This window comes from Fukomys damarensis, unplaced genomic scaffold (genome assembly GCF_012274545.1).
Source record: "Fukomys damarensis isolate Sample0158 unplaced genomic scaffold, DMR_v1.0_HiC HiC_scaffold_36, whole genome shotgun sequence".
Classification (NCBI taxonomy): Eukaryota; Metazoa; Chordata; class Mammalia; order Rodentia; family Bathyergidae; genus Fukomys; species Fukomys damarensis.
This window is the reverse complement of record NW_022900948.1, coordinates 39,289,311-39,308,511: the sequence shown is the minus strand read 5'-3', so window position 1 is coordinate 39,308,511 and position 19,201 is coordinate 39,289,311. Positions and strand designations below refer to the sequence as shown.

General features: G+C 38.5%; 1 protein-coding gene across 6 annotated transcripts in view; it reads left to right on the top strand.

The window, feature by feature from the left end:
- Window positions 1-19,201, top strand: part of Dennd1a (DENN domain containing 1A) — a 348,973-nt gene that overhangs the window by 104,938 nt on the left and 224,834 nt on the right. For 5 of the 6 annotated variants that reach the window (XM_019205953.2, XM_019205954.2, XM_019205955.2 and 2 more), the window contains exon 5: window positions 5,857-5,965. The exons of the other annotated variant lie outside the window; for it this stretch is intronic. In XM_019205953.2, the coding sequence (XP_019061498.1) occupies window positions 5,857-5,965 (109 nt within the window). The remainder of the gene's footprint in view (window positions 1-5,856; window positions 5,966-19,201) is intronic. 6 annotated transcript variants of the gene reach the window in all.

The window sequence follows — 19,201 nt, the reverse complement described above, 5'->3', positions numbered from 1 at the left end:
ATATGTGTGTGTGTGTGTATATATATATATATATATATATATATATGAACAAGTTATTTCAGGACTCAACACTCATTGAAAAAAACAAGCTTCTGGCCTAGGAAGCCTCCTCTATGCCCAGTGCAGCAAGTCTTTATGCTCTGTGCTGCAGATGAAGTAGAGAGTCACAAAGACTAATAAAATGACAGACAGTTGGGCAGACTCTAGCATCTGCTCGGAAGGCTCTAAGGAGTTCCCTGCTTAGAGTCAGTTCTTTGGTTTGAGGATTATCTCATTTCCCTAAGGTACTGAACCTGAGAAGCTTTCTCTCTAAGCCGTACTATATCCCCTCATATCCCCAATGCATTCCAACTCCTGTCACCCCCTACCCTGACTTGGTCCATAACCTCCAGCATGAATCAGAGAGTGCCTGAGGCCCCCAGCCACCTGGATGGCACAGGAGCCAGCAGGGACAGCTAGAAGGGAGCAGCCATTATAAGGCCTCTCCTGGGGGACTGGCATTTTGCCGGGTGCCATTCTTCTTTGTTTGGATTGAGAGTCACAGAGGGTTAGTGCTGGAAGAGATCTTCACCAACATTTCTTTGTAGAGATAGAAATGGAAGCCTAGAGCCTAAGGAGCATTTCAGGTTTGTGACTTTCTGAAGCTCACTTTCCAGGCTCATCTGCTTAGAGTCCTGCTTAGATTTGAGTCCTGTCTGGACAGGGTAATGGTCACCTTCCCAGACCTGCTGCCCAACCTGCCTAATAAATGCCAGGTGATGCCTGGCATGGTGTCACATGCCTGTAATCCCAGCACCCAGGAGGCTGAGGCAAGAGGATCACTGTGAGTTCAAGTCTAGGCTAAACTACACAGTGAGATCCCATCTCAAAAAATGAAATTAAAAACAAACCAGATGTTTAGCCAAATTCTCTGCATGTAACTGAAATAATGCTTGAACTCCATGTGTAGGAAATAAATATTCTTAAGCCCCAAACATACTGGTATCAAGAAAACCAAGACCTACTGAGCACAGAAGCTGAGAAACCATTCTCTGAGCAAAGATTTCCTTTCCTAGCAGGTATATTAAATAAGAAGAACTTGGCAGGAAATAAAGAGGATGGTCATGTTGCTTAGCCATAGTGGAATTATGGTCCAGAACACTAGAACAAGGACTAAGTGGCCAAGTTTGACAGGATTAACAGTTCTTTAGAAGGAGCATTTATCCTTTATTAAATGAATGGGCCCTCTTCTTGAGAAACTGGGCAAGAAGACAAGTGTGGTGCCTGTAACTTGAAGTGTGGAGGTCATTGAGGTGTTGTTCTTTCCCTCTACAAGTCTAATTCATTATAAAGTCCTGTGATTCAAATTTACAGATATGTGTTACAAGTATACCTAAAGCTTTTCTCTGAATTGTTTGCCTATATATTTTAATCTTTTCTTTCCTGAAATATGATAATAGTTACTGGTTTGCCCCACCTCCTGTTGGCCTGTTTCTCTCCCTCCTCCACAGAATCTCAAGAAGATCTTTCTGAAACACAAATAGGATGATGTCATGATCCTTCAGCTCCACAGGATCCAGCCTAACTCTCTTGCCCCACTTCCCCTGCCCAGCTCTCCATCTTTGCCTCCATTTGCCTGCTTGTAGCTTCCTGTACCTTCCTACCTCTGACTCTGCCTGGAATGTGCTTTTTCCCCTATCCACTGAATGAACCCTTGTTGGGAACCCTAGACAAATGTCTTCTCCTCTGTTGAACCTTCCCAGCCTCCCCACAATTCCACCAGTAGAATGAGCCTTCTCAGCCATCCCTGGAGTACCCTTGACCACTGTGCTTTGCATACTAGGTTTCTGGATCTGCTGCTGCTAAGGGAGTCCATAGTTTAGCTCTGCAGAGTCACCTCCCAGGATGGCAGTAGGCACATATGAGCAATTGATTAATTGTGTGTTGATTACTCTGTTATAGGAGATAGAACTAGAAGGTTGAGGACTTAGTCCACTGAAGGGCAGTGCTGAGAGCATGGCATAGCTTTTATCTTTTATGAGTGTGAACTCACAGTGTTTGCTACACAGGCTTTCTTTTCCTCTGCACTCTGACCCATCAGAGAAACAGTAGACTTATGACGTGAACACCTGCTTCTGGGTCCAGCACTCTGCCTCACCAACACTCTGATGAACAAACCTTTGATTTGTTTACTGTTTTTAATACACTCAGTCACAGATACCTCAAAGCTATGCTCTTACCTTCCACCCTCACCCCAGCTATTTAACCCAACTCCATACTTCTTTGTCCCTAGGTCATTACGAAGCAGCTGATTACCTCATCCAGCTTGAAGCTAGATTTTCTGAAGTCAAATACTATGCCCTTCCTGATACACCACATTGTCCCTCTGCCAGGTTGTGCTTCACCCATAACTGTTGGTGCCATAGCCACCACAGGGGCAGTAGTCATTAGTCATTATTTCCTCCATTCACTACTTCATCCTGTCATCAAACTGTATGTAATTTTACCGTAAGAGCCTCAGTATAATGGGAAAAAATACTTAAAATGGAGTTATTTTAAGGTAGGGAAAATTGCCATGGAAACACAAAGGGGTGCTTGGCAAATGAGGAGTCCAGGAAGCCTTCCAGGAAGAGGTGATATTGCGGCTGGATCTTGACAAGTAAATGAACATCCTCAGGGCAGAGAAGAGCCTTCTAAGTGGAGGAACCAGCAGAACTAAAGGCCTGAGGCTGGGAAAAGGCAGGAGAGTTCTAAGAAGGTGAGGCTTGGTGGGGCTGAAGCTGCTGGATTCTTACTGGCAGGGGAGGGAGATCCCTGTCTCCCAGGGGTTTTCTCCCAAGCCCTGGCTTTGTGGGAACTGCAGGTATCCCGGACCTCCCTCTGGCCCACATGCTGTCCCATGGCTGAGCAAAGTTTCTGGGGCTGGGGCCGTTGGCAGTCCCACCTGCTCTGGCGGGTGGCATCCCAGAAGGAAAGAGGCAGGGGAGGAAGCAGATAAGAAAGACAGCTTCTGTTTAGACACAAATATCTTGGTAATCAGCACAGATGGGATGAGAAATACCAAAAAAAAGTACATGACAGTTTAGAGAGAATTTGGCTAAATGTTACATATTTTTAACATACCTGTGTAGAGTCTTTGGAATAAGCACCTGAGTCCCTCAGGTCCTGACTAGAGATCGGGGGGCCTGCCTCAGTCAAGCAGTGTTTTTGTTTCAGAAATGTTCCCTTCCCCATCCACAAAAGTATCCTTGTGATTTTTTTTTCTTCCACCAAAATAAGGCACAGGATTTGTCTCTGACGCTGTGTCTCCCTATTTGGACGGCAAGCTGTGTAACATATTTCTACCCAGCGTGAAGCTTCTTGGCAGACTCTTGAGGCCACGTTTTGGTGGCTTCAGAGTTATCTTTGGATCTGTCAAAAGTGCTAATGGGCTTTCTGGCCTTCTTTAAGCTCCTCATTTCTATTTTCTTTTTACTTCCATCCTCTCCTAAAAGAAAAATTCATGTAATTCATCAGCAGTTAAGCTTTTGCTAAAATGCTCAGCTGAGGGCCTCATATTTTTATTTGTGAGAAGAGCTCTGCCATGTCACTGTCTTCTGAACAAACCCCATCCTGACATCATTAGCTCAGCGTTCCTCAATCCACCCTTCCAGAGAGACTCTTCTTGTCTAATACAGACTCTCCTGGTGTTTATTTTGTTTTGTTTTCATTGACGGTATTAAGAGTAAGTTGGCGTGGTAGTCAGAATCTGAGTTTTGGATTGAGAAGACCTGGTTTTGAAACTTGATTTTTGTCCTTTCTAACTAGGTGACCTTTCAGAGACAACCAAACCTTCCTGAGCCTCCATTTTCCCATCTGTAAAGTCACATGGTAATGCCTATGTTAGGCTTGTTAGTAAGATTGGAAAGAGCACAGGTAAAGTTCCCATTGCCAGGCACATAATATTACTCAATAAATGGGCAGTGATTTTCAAAAGAAATAAATCTGCCTTTCTTTAGACATACTTAATCTTGCTTTGTTACTGTTTTGAGACTTTCTTTTTCCAAATGCAGTTTTGACCTACAATTTATGGTAAAAAGAAGAGCACAGACTGAATCATGTCTTATCTACTCACTCTTTGACCTTTGTTGAATTATATCACTCCCTCCCTATCTCTCTTTTCTCTTCTTTAAACGGGGAGAATTAACACCTCATTCAAGGAGTGATTTCAACATTAAGTGACATAATATACAAATCCCCATACATGGTAGGTGTAGAGATATACTAAAGAAGGACAAGATAGGAAAGGGGAAAGTGTATAGGCTGTGAATTCAGATCTATTTCCTCATCACTGAATCTCTCCCAGACTTAAATTTCTCTGTTTCTATGTTAGAAAGAGTAATACCTGATTGGAATTTTGTGAGGATTCCATAAGGTTACGCATTCAAAGTGTCTGGTACAGTAACTGGCATTTGGTAAACTACTCAGTATGGGGAGGTAGTAATTCACACTCTATATTTATAAACGTTGATAGTTAACTGAGTACTCCAGTCAAACAATAATAAATCATAAGATAAATAAATGCCCATTCTTATTCCCAACCCATAATATTGTTGAAAAGCACTTTATGCTATTTTACATGTAAAATCTACCTGGTTTACTTCAATTTATGGGCTTTAGATCTTTAATCATTCTTAACTGCAACCCCTGGTAATAGCATTCCTTCCCACCCCAACCCCTTTCATTTGCAGAGGATTATATTGTGCGCATTGAAAACCTGTACCATTTAAGAAATTAGCATATTCATGTGTGTTATTAAAGTCAGGTGGGTACAGAAAGGGTTATAGAAATGAAACACTTTCTATTTTTTCTGAAATCTGAAGCGTACCAATCTATAGTACTAATTAAAGGAACGAAGCCCAGGTTACAGAAAAAGATCTGGTTAAAACAATGCTCTGTCACAACTTGCTATTTGTCTTTAGTTGTTTTTTGTTTTTTTTTCCTTTTGAGTGAAATACTTGGAAATTGTAAATCTTTGAAATTGCTTTAATTCTGGCTAAGCCATTTTAGAGAATGTAAGCTGTGGAGGAGGGGACATGAGCAGTGAGGACAGATGCATGCCTGGCCGTGGCAGCAGCGACCTATTAGACAGAGGCAGGCTCTGCGCCAGAAGAGCTTTAGTCCCTGGGGGAAAGTATGTGTGTAACACTTGGGATTGAACCTTTGCACTGAGCTACATCCCCAGTCCTTTTAATTTTGAGACCTGGTCTTACTAAATTGCCCATCCTGGTCTCCAACTTATGCTCCTCCCACCTTAGACTCTCAGAATGTTGGAATTATAGGCATGCACCACCATCCCCAGCTGAGTACTTATTTTGCTTAGATACATGGTACAGTATGTTGGGAAAGTACTAGGGTTTGGGGGTCTGAAGATATGATCAGCAGTCTTGACTTCATGGCTTTTTAGACCATTTGATCTTGACAAATCTCTCTGAGCCTTGGTTTCTTCATTTGTAAGATTGCAGAATGCCTGTCATTTTTACCTTTCAGAACTGATGTGAAGAGCAGGCACAGTGTTATGCATAACCTCGTGTTGTAAATTAATCACCACACAAAGACACAATTGCTCATACTGCTCATCTTTAAGGATCTTTTCCAACTTTACATTTCTTGACCTTTTTTTTTTTTTTTTTTCTGTTTTTTTTGAGACAAGGTGAGTGCTGGGGTTACCGTGCGCAGCGACATTTCCTGATTTTATTCCTGAGTGGGATTCGGTAAAAATAAAGAAAGGAAGAAGAGAGTATACATTCTCATTATTTTATTTTTCTCATATAGATACTATTTGTAATAAGAATAAGCAAAGTAAGCCACAACCTTGCTTTCTGCTTTCTCCTAGAGAAATCTGACAGAATATTTTGTGGCTGTAGATGTAAACAATATGTTGCATCTGTATGCCAGTATGCTGTATGAGCGCCGGATACTCATCGTCTGCAGCAAACTCAGCACTGTAAGTAGGCCGTCTTGAAGTGGGCTTTTCAGTGACTTAATTTGAATTAAAAGACATACTAACAAAATTAAAGATAATTTTAGGTAAAGGAATCAACCCCAGTCCACTCATGTAGTAGTAGCACATCAATTTCATTGTTATTCATGTTCTTTTACAATGTCAAAGCATATATCTTTTTTTTGTTTTGTTTTGTTTTTTTGGTACTGGGGATTGAACTCGGGTCTTTGCGCTTGCAAGGCAGGCCACCAAACCACTGAGCTAAATCCCCAGCCCTATCATTTATTTTTGTAATTTCATAATTACAGTTTTTCTTTTGATTGTGTGTTATGAACATTGTACATATTTCTACGTAAGCTTTCATTATTGTCAGTTTTTAAATGTCTGTGCCATTACATTATACATCTTTCACTGTTTTTTTCCTCTTGATGGTCATTTGGGTTATCTGTAGGTAAATTCTCTGATAGATAATACCGCAGTAAATATCTTTACTCTTCTTTTGACTGTTTTTTTTTTGTTGTTTGTTTGGGTTTTTTTTGGTACTGGGGATCAAACTCAGGACCTTGCGCTTGCAAGGCAGGTGGCAGAACTACTGAGCTAAAATCCCCAGCCCGTTGACTGTTATTTATAATGCATAATCTAAGGAGTAGGACCACCAGATCAAAGAACCTGGTAAACACTGTGACTGGTCTACCAAATTGCTTCCTCAACAGGCTCTGCTTGTGAAAGTTGCTAGCTGTATAGTCTTTACCACTTTTGCTGCAGCCTTGCCAGAATTGTGTGTGCTAATGCATTTGCTTTAATTTTGCTAATAAAGTGGATGTTAAAATGGTATTTTTGTCTTTCTTTAATTTTAATTTCTTTAGTTAGAGCTAACTGAGTATTTTCCTTGGGTTTGTTTCCAAGATGTATTTTGTTAACATCTTTTTTCACTATCTTGTGGGGTGTGTGTGTGATATTTTTCTTATAAATTAGAATGAGCCTTTATACATTGTAATAACTTTTGCTGTATGTACATTTTCTTACTCTTTAAATTTTTCATCTGCTAAGTATAATTTCTATTTTCCTGAGTATTTTATTATAAAATTTTTCATCATCATAGAAGTAAAAATCATTTTGTGCTGAACATCGATATAGTTCAACTGGATTTTACCAGTAATAATTTACTGCAGTTGCTTTATCACGTATTCATCCATCTACCCATCCTTCACACCATTTAGTAATCCATCTCTTTTTTTCCTTTGGTATGAGGTATTGATCTCATGCATGCTATAGATAAGTCCTCTACCACTGAACTATAACCAAAGTGCTCACCCCCACTTTTCTTTTTTCAATCCTATTTTCTGGTGCATTTCAAAGTAAATCATGGACTGCAGTTCAATATCTGTTTTGCAGGATTTTTTGTTGTTTTAGGCAACACTTGCATACAAAAATTGCCTGGAAGTAGAATGCCTAAAGTGCATCACTTCATTAACGAGAGAGGAGAAACTTTGCATACTGTAGGGGGTTTTCCTAATGAAGGACCTATGTGTTAAATAGTTACGTGTTTACCTGTGAATGAAAGCTACCTTAATATTGAAACTTTCAAGAGAATATTAGAGCTTTCTATATAGTTTTCTTCATAGCTTCATTATTGTATTTTTTGAATTACTGATTGCTTGTCAAGAATTCACAGAGTCCTTTTTGTCTTTTGTATTTACCTGGTATGTGCAAGTCTAACACATATAGGTGATAAAAGTATGGCCTTGGTCATCAAGGTAAAAATAGCTCGTAATATTAGTCTCTTGCTTTAACATTTTATTTTACATAAATGCAGTTTATAATCTCAGGGTATAGACAGTCAGACTGAGCTCAAGAATGACACAATTGCTAACCAGATTTATCCTTGCCTCTCTATATGGCTTACATAGAACAAGGGAATATTGGAAAGAACCAGCTGCTGCTTTGGGCCTTTAAACTGCAACCAAAGAAAAGGGACATCATCTTTATAGAAGTGAATTTTCTACAATTTAATCATGATATTTTGAGGCCCTTAATATATGCCAGTCATAATGAGATAATTGACAATGTGAAATAGGAAGAAAAGGGCTAAAGGTGTAGGGAAAGTGGGAAGGGTAGGGGAAAGGTAATAAGGGAAAAGAAAAAAATATGAGAAAATTAAAAAAATGGAAATAAAGTGTTTGTAAATGGGGAGGGGAGGAGGGGGTGAAGGGAGGGCAGGGACAAGGGGAAAAAATGAGAACCAAGACCTGTCATGTAAAGGTACAAGATCCCAATAATGAATGTAACTGTACTGTATACCTAAAATGTACCAATAAACTCAATTAAAAAAATATGCCAGTCACTCTCCCAAGCACTTTGCCTATATTAACTCATTCAATCTTCACTGTTGTATTTTGGATTTTTTGTTTTGTTTTGTTTTGGGATTTTTTGTTTTGTTTTGTTTTGCAGTACTGGGGATAGAACTCAGAACCTTGCGTTTGTAAGGCAGGCACAGTGCCACTGAGCTCTCAGTTTTCACTGTGGTAGCTTTGATGGGTTCTGTTATTACTTCCCATTTACAGATTAGGAAGAGTGTTTTTTTTCCTGTGTAATTTTGTTCACATAAATGTAGTGGGTTAAACATATAGTTATTTCTGCTCTTTTCCAAAACCGAAATGAAATATACCATAGGAATAAATTATAAACACAAAGAACAGATGCAGCATACATTTTTTGAATAGTAAGAGAATACTGTTATCAACTTGATGCCAGTATTTGAAAACTAAAGCATAATCGGCAGAAAAATATAATTTACCATAATTGACTCAGAAAGAAACAGAAAAATTAAATATATCATATAATTTATAGAAATTAAGTCAATTCTTAAAAATATTCTCCATATAAAACATTTAGCCAACATAGTTTGAGAGTTATGTTTTATCCAGCATGTTAAGAATTAGGTCATTTCTGTCCTAAACTGACTCAAATCTAGAACAAAAAAGGAGTAGCCCAAGTTTTCTTGCAATGTTTGTCAATCATGATATTCAGTCACAGAAAGAGACAATACAAGAAAAATTATCAATGTCACTCATTAATGTAGTCATAAAACCGTAAGCAAAATAGCAGATACACTTAAAAAGTCTTAATAGGTAAGTTGGATTGATTTTAGATATATGATTGATGATACTAGATCTATTAATATAGCTTACACGTTAATGTATTAAAACATAAAACTCATCTAGTCACCAATAAGTGCACAGCAAGCATGACCATATTCACAAATAGTAGACTCAATGTCTTGAATATGTCACTTCACTCCAGACTGATCTATAGATGGAATATAATTCCATTCACAGTCTCAGCAAGGCTTTACAAAGTACTTGTCATGCTGATTCTAAAATTAATTTGGAAAGCCAAAGGAAATCAAGACATACTTCAAGAAAAAGATTAGACTGTAGAAGCTTGCCTTACCAGACATCAGAACTTTTCATAAAGCTGTAATAATTAAGTTCTGCTAGTGCAGCAGAGATAGGCAGCTGATAGAGCCCCTAGAACCAGAACACATGTGTCTGGCTCTTGATAAGCAGTAGAGGAGGCACTGGACAGTCTGTGGGATATAGATGGTCATTTTAGTAATTGGCTATACATATGAAAAAGAAGACAATGTCTCTTTTACTCATGCACATGTGAAAAGCAAAATTTAAAAATCTTTAGAAGACAAAAATAAGTGAATAATTCTCTGTGATCTTGGAGTAAAATGTTTACTTAAAGTTGATTCAAATTATACATTGTATAAAAGAAAAGATTAAAGTTAATATTGTGAACTTGTGTTTATTAAATCAAAAGCCAAGACAAGATATTTGCTATATATAAAACATACAGAAGCCTAGTATCAGAAATATATTAATGCCACATTTAGAAAGCATAAGACTTATCAATGGAAAAATTTGACAAAACACATGAATTGGTATTTCATGCAAGAAATGAAAGTGGCTAAGTAACTATTTGGAAAAATGTTCAACCACAATAATTACAGAAACGCACATGTAAAACTACAGTGAACCTAGAATGGGTATACCTGTAATCTCAGCACTCTGGAAGGCTGAGGCAGGAGGAGCACAAGCTTGAACCCAGCCTAGGCAGCTTAGCAATGCAGAAGAACCTGTCTCAAAAAACAAACCCCCCAAAAAAAAACTTTAACAAAAAAACTGCAGATATAGCTCAGTGATCCTTAGTACCACCAAATAAAAATAAAGCTCAGTAGATTTATTTGCAAATATTAGGTGTCAGACAAAGGTAGTTGCTGCAAGTGTTGGACTCTGTCCTTATTGTTTACACTAAGTAAACTAATGAGTGTGGCCATGTTCAACAAAGCTTTATGTACAAAAAAAGGCAGCAGGCCACACTGAGCCTTTTTACATATTTTGCTGAACTCTGAGTTAGGAGGTAGATTGTACTATACTTGATGTTGGCCAAAAGGCTGAGAAGCAATTACTAGGAGGTAGATTGTAGATTCTTAGGTTTTCTTCCTCTAAAAGTTTTTTTATGATTTGCATTTTTATATGCATTTATGTAAAAATGTTTAATAAATTTTCAAAAGATGCTAGGTCCTTTTGATAGGCAAATTTAGACCATCAGAGATAGAGACAAAGTAGTTCTTATACAATGGTTAAGAGTCAAAATTACCCAAGATTTTGCCATTCTGCAAACCAAAAGAAAATGAACTGGTTTCTTGGGCTTCTATGTGAAAGTGAATTCTAACCTAGAATTCTATACCTATCTAATAGAAGCCCTCAGAAGAGACCCAGCACTTCTTACTACATCTGTCAACCTCCTGACTTCGTTTTTCTGAGCCCTGCCTGCCTTTTGTGGATGAACTTAGGTCCTCCCTAGGACCAATCACTCTGCTTATCCACTTGCCTTTGTTGTAAAGTATTTTTGTGACATTGTCATTAGCATATGGGGAGACAGCAGTGAACAAAATCCACAAAAGTCCCTGTCCATGAAGCCTGTATTCTAGTGGGTAGATCCTCAGTAAACAAAGAAAGTTAAACATTAATATGCAGTAGCTACTGATGATTACTAAAGAGTGAAGAGGAAGTGAAAGGGGATGGGAGTGGTAAGGTGTCAGGTATTCCTATGCTATTTTTAAGGCAAGGGATGCCTTACGGAGAAGATGACACATCTGCTTCCTTGTTGCTATCTAAAGGAAATTGTTTTAGGAGTAAGCTCTTCTCTTCTACATCATTATTTTTCCTCTCTAGTGGCCCATTCTTATGGCAAACCAAGATGCTTGTAGTGACTCCCAAACTTAAAAAGAGCACAAACTTCTTTGGCTCACTTTCTTTTTATGATTATTTCTTTGTTTTTTATTTGTTTGTTGGTAACTTGGCTTTTACTGGGGATTGAACCTAGGGCTTAGTATATATTTGCCAGGCAAGTACTCTGCCGTGGAACTACACCCTCAGTCCCCATTTATCCCATTTATATTCTCCCTTTTAGAACAAAATTCCTCAAAAGATTTATTGACTTAGCATCTCATTTCTCTCCTTTCATTCACCCCCCCCCAAACAGATTTTGTTCAGGTTGCCCATAGCTTCATATCAAATAAAATTAAAGAGTTACTGTTTGGAAAACTTTTAGAACAGGGCTTAGCATGTAGTGTGTGCGTGGGTATTCAATGAGTATTATAAAGGTAGGTCAAACTTTAATGTTTAAAATGAAAACAAAGAGGTAGTGATTTACAACAAGGAGATAAATCATATGTTGGTTGTGATTAGTTTGTGTTAAGGGTAAAGAGAGTCATAAGTCATGAACTGAACTGCTGCCTTTCATGTAAGCCTTTACTATTATTATTTGTTTTGTTTTTAAAGGTATGAATATGTATTACTTTGTTGTTTAAAAGTTTTTTTAACAAATAGTTGCTGTTTCACTGAGCTCTAAATTTTAATGATTGACCATAGACAGTTTTTGCACTGGGCTGGAGGTGGGGGTCTTGTAGCTCATGTGCAATCAGCAGCATCCTGATCAGTTTTGCAGTGTTTCTGTGAGGAGAAGATAGCTAAGGAGACATCAGTGTTGTTTTTGTTTTAAGAACTGTTTTCTTCTTCTAAATTTTATTTTATTAGTACTTAGTTCATGCAGTTTACAATCATTTTGGGGAGTGGTTACATGTACATATTACAGCGTTTTTTTAAAGGAGATATCAGTTTTATTCAAGCCTTTGTACTTGTCCGAATTCAGAATTAAGAAGTTTTCCAATTGTTGCCTTTTATTTCCTCAGTAGGGGCTTTTCATTATCTCTTGTATGGTTTGGGAAGGGACATGCAAAAGCTATTTCAGCCCAAGATGTTCTGATGACCCTCTCTTGGCAGATCCTGAGATGTCCTATAATATCTTGAAAAACCACATTTTTCTCAATTTTGTTAGATAAGATGTGGGCTTAATGCTTCTCAGAGCCATCAAATATCTGAAAGATAAAAGCTGTTGAACACTCACTCCAGAGCTATCCTCTGTAAAACTGCGCCAATAGATACAAATCCAACAGCATTTAGTTCAGAGTCAGGTAAAATGCATTCTAGTGTGTCTCGGTCAATAACTCCATGATACTCTGTATAAGAAAAATGTAAGTTTTTGTTCTCTTTGCTCAGTTAATGTATATTGATTGTTTTCCTTTATAAATGATAAATAGGAAAGGCTTAACGAAATCTTGTTCTCTAGTGTAAATACTTCAGTGTGATTTCTTGTAGCACAAAGGTCCCATTTTTCTTCCATACTTTCAGATCTTAGTTTAATTCATACTGCTTTTTGGAAATCCTGTGGATAGCAGGTAGGTAAAAAATAAGACCTTTGTAAAGATGATTCCATGTAATTCCTTTAGCATTCTTAGAAGATCGGCATTATTCCTGTTTTCCGGAGCAGGAGAAGGTAGAAAATTTGCCTACGGTCACATCCTATATTCAGTGGGAGAAATAGCCATGCAAATGATTATAATATTGTGTCAAAAGGAAACTTTGGCTTTTAGAAAGGAAGAAAAATCCAGGAATCATACATAAAATGAATCTTAACTCTTTCAAATTCTTCTCTTAGCGACTAGGTTATGTTTATTGGGTGACACTTCCCATTTTTTAGAACTCTTGTGCAGAAACTGTCACAAGTGCCAGAGACACGTTGTTAGTAATGTCTGCCTCACTGAAGGAATTTGAATATTCTTATCAAGAGCCAAAAAGATACTCTGAGCCAAAGCTGGTGGAGAAGGTGCTGATACTTGTTTGGGTCAAAAATAAGATCCAATCATACAGTGATTTGAGAAGTATTTTTGTGTATCAATTTGAGAAGTTTCTTGTGTAGCTTGTAAATAGCTGTAAGACTCCTAGAAATGCACATGAATAGAATCTGCAGAATAAATGTGTAGAACACCCTTACTTAGATGTATATGCGACTTTTTATTTTGCAGGCCCTCCAGCTCCCCTACATTTTTTTTTTTTGGTACCAGGGATTGAACTCGGGTCCTTGAGCTTGCAAGGCAGGCCACCAAACCACTGAGCTAAATCTCCGACCCCTCTCCCCTACTTTTAAAACTTCTTTCAAGTTAACCTTTCTCAGCCACGTAATATGTACCAGGCGCTGTACAATCATATAATATATATGTATATGATTATCATTTTTTTCATTTGCTCTTATGGCAGCCCTAGGAGCTAGTTTGTTTTCTTCTCCTTTTGCACATGAGAATACTGGCACCCAGAAAGTTGAAGGCCTTGTCTAAAGTGAGCCGCAGAGATGGAATTAAAACCCACTTTTCTTGGCTCCAGGCCAGCGTCCTTCTGGCTACCTCATACTGCCTCCTTGGTAGCTCTCCGTTTGTCATGAGTTCCCTATAACACTGTTCTCAGAGAAATATTCTTGGCGTGATTCTCTTGACCATGAGTCTGAATGACAGAAAGAACCTCAGCCTGTGATTCCCTTCTTCTGCACAACCATGCTTTTTGCTTTGGATTTAATGAGCCCCTTCTGTTTGCCCAGCACCACTCTACGCACTAGGGAAACAGAAGGCTGATGGGTGAATTTCTAACTGGTACACTCCCTCTGTTATCCAGAGCTGTTTCTCAGAACACTATTCATTAGATTCCACCATCTCCCTGCAGGATAAAACATCCCCAGTGTGGCCCTGGGATTCATTTACTCTTCTGTGTCCAAGTCCTAATCACCTATTTATAATTTAGAGGTAGTGGATAAAGTTTTAAAATGGAAACTATCTGATTAAGGAATGACGAAAGCATATTTACTTTCCTAAGGAATGTGTATCTGTCTTACCCAGTAACTACTTTTTTGAGGGGGTGGTAATGGGTGTTGAACTCAGAATCTTGTGCTTGCCAAGCAGGCACTACACCACTGAGCTACGTCCCTGGCCCCCCGGTAACTACTTTTTAAAAGAAGTTCTTAGGAAAGAAGTACTATTTAGGAACAAGACCATTACCTAATTAATTGAGTATACTGAATTGTTTGTGTGGTTCTCATAACTATGAAAAAAAATTATTGCTTTTCTGATGACACTTCATTTAGGGAAGAGGACAAAATAACTGCAAGTAATTTTCCCATCAGTTTCTTGTTGACTAGGTAAACAAAAACTCCTCCCAGAGAATGTGGGACTTGGACAGGACCTGGGTACTGATGTCCTGAAGAGTGCTGTGTGATACTCTGTCCCCTTAGCAGTACCCTCAGTTTGGGCCTGTGCATGTGCTTCAGTATTCAAAGGAAGGACTGCATACTCTCCCAACCTTGCCTTGTCCAGCCCTACCCACTCCCGCCCACTGCCACTGACAGAATGCATTGTCTGAGGACCATCTGGTCTTGTGACCTAAAAAAGGGAAGTTTTTTCAAATTTGGCTTCCCTTTTACTTCTTTCCCAATGAATCTTACCTTTCTGTGGCTGTGTCAGCCCATATAGTAAGCCAAGCACCTAAATGATGTATGTAAAGCCTTCCTAGTTCTTCTGGACTAGAAAAAGCTAATTCTGTTTGCTTATCTGTAGCCCTTGAAGCAGAGACAAGAGTGGCAGTTTAAGGAGGTTGAAATACTGGACGGGAGCCAGGGCCTCTTTGCCTGCACACTCCACTCTGCATGTTCCAGCCGTAGGAATAAACTGCATTATTTTGCTTCAAACTGTGCTCAAGGGAAGCCAAGACCTTGTAACTGGAAACTTCCCAAACAGTGAATTCTAAGACTAAATTTAGTGTTCTATTTAAAAAATAAAATAAATCGAACATTTTGTTTGTTCATCTTTTATATGTTAAGAGAGAGAGAGAAAGATTAACCTAGCTCACACTAACAACCTAAGAAGAATATTCAAAGAAGTGAGAAGAGAAGTAATCCTTTTGGTGAAGAGGGAAATCCTTAACAAAATGTAATGAAGTGGCATGAAATACAGACTCTGCAACTAAACTTGCAAGTGGCATAGCCTCTCTAATCTCCATTACATAAAATTTTATTGTGGCTCAGAGAATATTAAAAACTGTTAAAAAGAAATGAACATCCATTGATAGGACATAGGAAAAAAAATTGGTGTGTTTTATTTACATAGTTTTTCAATATAATTAACTGCTTTTAAAATATATTCTTCATTTAATTATGGAGTTTCTTCTTGTTCATTTTGAGTTTCCTTTTGCTCGTTTTGAACTGAAACCAAAGTGAAGAGAACCTTAAGATATTATTGTCTCTGTAATATAATTTGTGATCCTTTGATATAACCAGCCATGGTCTTCCTCCTGTTTTTTACTTTTCTCTCCTGCCTCTTCTCCATTTGCTTCAACAAACATTGAGCATCTACTCTGGACTAGACCCAGGATTTAGATTGTCTGGGATTTCCAAATGCTGTTAGCATCATCTAGAGAACTTGCTAAAAATGCAGGTTCCTGGGAAGTACCTCCAATCTAGTTCCAAAGTTTTAACATGGAGCCAGGACATGGTGTGTGTGTGTGTGTGTGTGTGTGTGTGTGTGTGTGTATTTTGGCATGGTATATTTTTTTAGGTTTCCCAAATGATTGATACACAACTAGTAGGAAACAACTAAATAGTTCTGTAAGACAAAAAACAAAATATACTCATTGGTGGTTATTACTTTGCATCATTAGACTCATTTTCATTTTGGGGGTACATAATAGACAGGTTTATTTAGAAGACATTTATGAGTACAGATTAGTATTATAAAAGCTCTTTGTTTTTCTTCATGTTTCTCCTTGGGAGTGCTTTGATTTTGGCCATGGCTAGTCTAGAGAAGGACATCACTAAATATAGTCTAGTCGAGCTGTCAGTAATGTTAGGGAATGCCAGTGTAAGTCAACCTAGTGTGACTTTGTGTACATGTGTATAAATAGATTGAGGGAGATGATATTTCACTAAGAATTTGATGACCAAGAACTTTATTATAGTAATGTGGGCAATTTATGAAATAAATGTGTATATTCCTTAGATTGTAGGACTCTGATGGCTTATTTCTTAACTCTTATGAATCAGACTTTTGGTGAAAAAATGCTAATAGCTAATATTCATATCACTGATATCTTAATATACTAAAAAAATCCCTAAACACCCACTTTGGCAAACATGTCTGAGGCTGAGGTAAGGAAACCTGAGCACCTACTATGTCCTGGGACTGGTAACAAAGGGCTCATAATTTTCTCTGTTTTTTTCTGAGACTTAGTGTGATATGAGAGTAGGTCATGCAGTCGTGGGTTGGTAGGGACATAATGAAAATTAACATTTTTGCTTTTTTGCTACTGTGATGGCTACACATAGTCTACTAGTTACATACATCAGACAGCCTTGCTGGTAATATCTCCTACCGTACTCCTCCCCACCACAAGACAGCAGGGCTTGGAGAGAAAGCCTCAGACTTCAAATCATGATGGTTTTGTTCAATTTCTGCTTCTGCTGTGTACTTAATCCTCCCTGCACTACTTTCTAGCCATACAAACATAGCAAAGTTGGCCTCTGAAGTCTCTGTTCTCATCTATAAAAACAGAATAGTAAAGAGTTTGTGATCATAAATATGAAAAATCATAGCCCAGCACTGGGCACATGATACTTGTTCAGCAAGTACTACTTGACAAAGACTCTTGCCTTTACAGGCAGTAACCCCCAATTTGGCTCTCAATAACAAAGATGATACAGATTTTGGGAGAGTTCTGTAGATTCCATTAGTATAGCTGGTGGCAGTGGATGAGTGAATCTAAGCCACAGAGAATAGTCTTGGTGGCTCATAGGAGGTTTTATATACCTATCTGCCCACTTCTCACTAATCACCCAGTCATTACAAAAGGTCATTTTTTTCTTCAAGTCTTCACAGACTTCACGGCATAGAGCCTGAGTGGCCTAAGGAGCTCCCTTGTTCACTTGACCACTGTCCCACCAGGCTTGCCTGCCAGCAGGGAGGAACACAGGCACTTTCTCCATCTTTACCCTGCAGGCTCTGAATGCTCTGATACCTCAGTCTCTGTGTCATGGGATGCTTGCCCCAGGCAGAATTAGGGATTCCTTCTTTATACCCTGACATACTTGAACCTGTAGTGTAGCACCTCTTTCATAATGCTTTTGTGTTGAAGTTGATTGTTTGCATTTTGATCTATTTTGAATTGCTTGAGGGCATGGTGTATACCCATAGTGGCTACTCAGTAATTGTCAGATTAATGCAAATCAGAGCAGAGAGTTTCATGTGACATGGGAGCATAGACTCAGGAGGCTCACTTCTCTTGGTTCTTATCCTAGCTCTGTCCTAAGCTCTATGATTAATGCAAGTTTCTTCACCTGTGAAATGGGGACAATAATGCTACCTACCTCATAGGGCTGTTGTGACAATTACATGAGTTATATATATGTGAAGCTCTGTTGTTGGTGTTTAGCAGATAATAAATCCTAATTAAGTGAATGGTGACTTTCACAACTTTATTCTCTGAATTAACTGTCACTTGCTAAGATTGGATTTCACCAACAAAACTCCTCAGGGGAGAGTTAATTTCTGTCTCCGTCTGTCTTTCTGTCTTCCTTCCTCCTTCCCTCCCTCCCCTCCTTCCCTCCCTCCCCTCCTTCCCTCCTTTCTTCCCACGAAAAAACTGAAGTTTCCTGGGTCCGTTCTTTCTATGCACATACCTGACATTCCTGGTCAGTTATGCTTGCTTTCTTTTTAAACATATGATTCTTTATGAAAGCTATAATATGGACCCATTAGCTAAACATAGATTATAATCTTAGAAATATTTACCAGAAAATGTAAAGAGCCACTTATACCAGACTCGAGGTGACAAGATTTCTTCTTAGTGCCAACTTTAATCCATTGACAGTGTTTACATGTCAGGAGGGATCCTCAGGTCATATCCTGACTCCACGATCAATAACATCTCTCGCAGACACAGAATGGAGGAGTGGCCAATACTTGCTCTCCCCGTATTTAAATGAAATGGTATCAGTCACATGTAACCTCACCTCAGAAATGAAAAGATAGCTCTCTTCTCACTCCTGGTGCAGTGGAATTCTTTGTATTGTATTTTATCACACCATAGTTTCTGTCTCTGCTTTGGTAGCTAAAGCTTTTCTTTGGTACTTTTAGTGCTTTGATGTTTTGGAGTACCAAATCTTGGCAGGGAAGCTTGTTATCTTGGTTAATAACTTACTCTAATTGCTCCAGCTAGTAGGTAGTTTTAATTACGCTAGCTAGTAAGGAGAGAGAAGGAGGAAGGCAGGGAGAGAGGGAGAGAAATAGAGAGAAATTAAGTACATGGTGCCGGCCTAAGTAACTTTCTCTTGACTGAATAATGCTGCTCTTGAGGAAAGGCAAGACTCTATGATGGGTGTGTTTTTTTTGTTTGCCCATCCTTTTTCCCAAAGGATAATGGAGAAAGAAGAGGTAAGATGAGTTCCATCAGGCTAGAAGATAAACTACTCAAAGATTCCCCTACTCCGCTAAAAAGAAGCACTTCATCTTAACTTTGAAGAAAAGTAGAATATTCTTTGCTCTTTTTCTTCTTTCCATTCATAAATTTGACATCTATCTCTAGCAGAAGGTTCTTTGATTTCTGAGGCTCTCTAAAATGCCTCTTTGCTAAGCCATCATTAAAAGTGTTTAAAAGCCAACTCTTCCTCCACTAAGTAAACACACTTGGAATATAGCTGAGCCATTTATAATTAAAGGTTTTTCCTCATACCTGTGGAAGGTTGCCTAGGTTAACTTACAGTACTTAAAGATTTTTCTTAACAGTCTTTGCT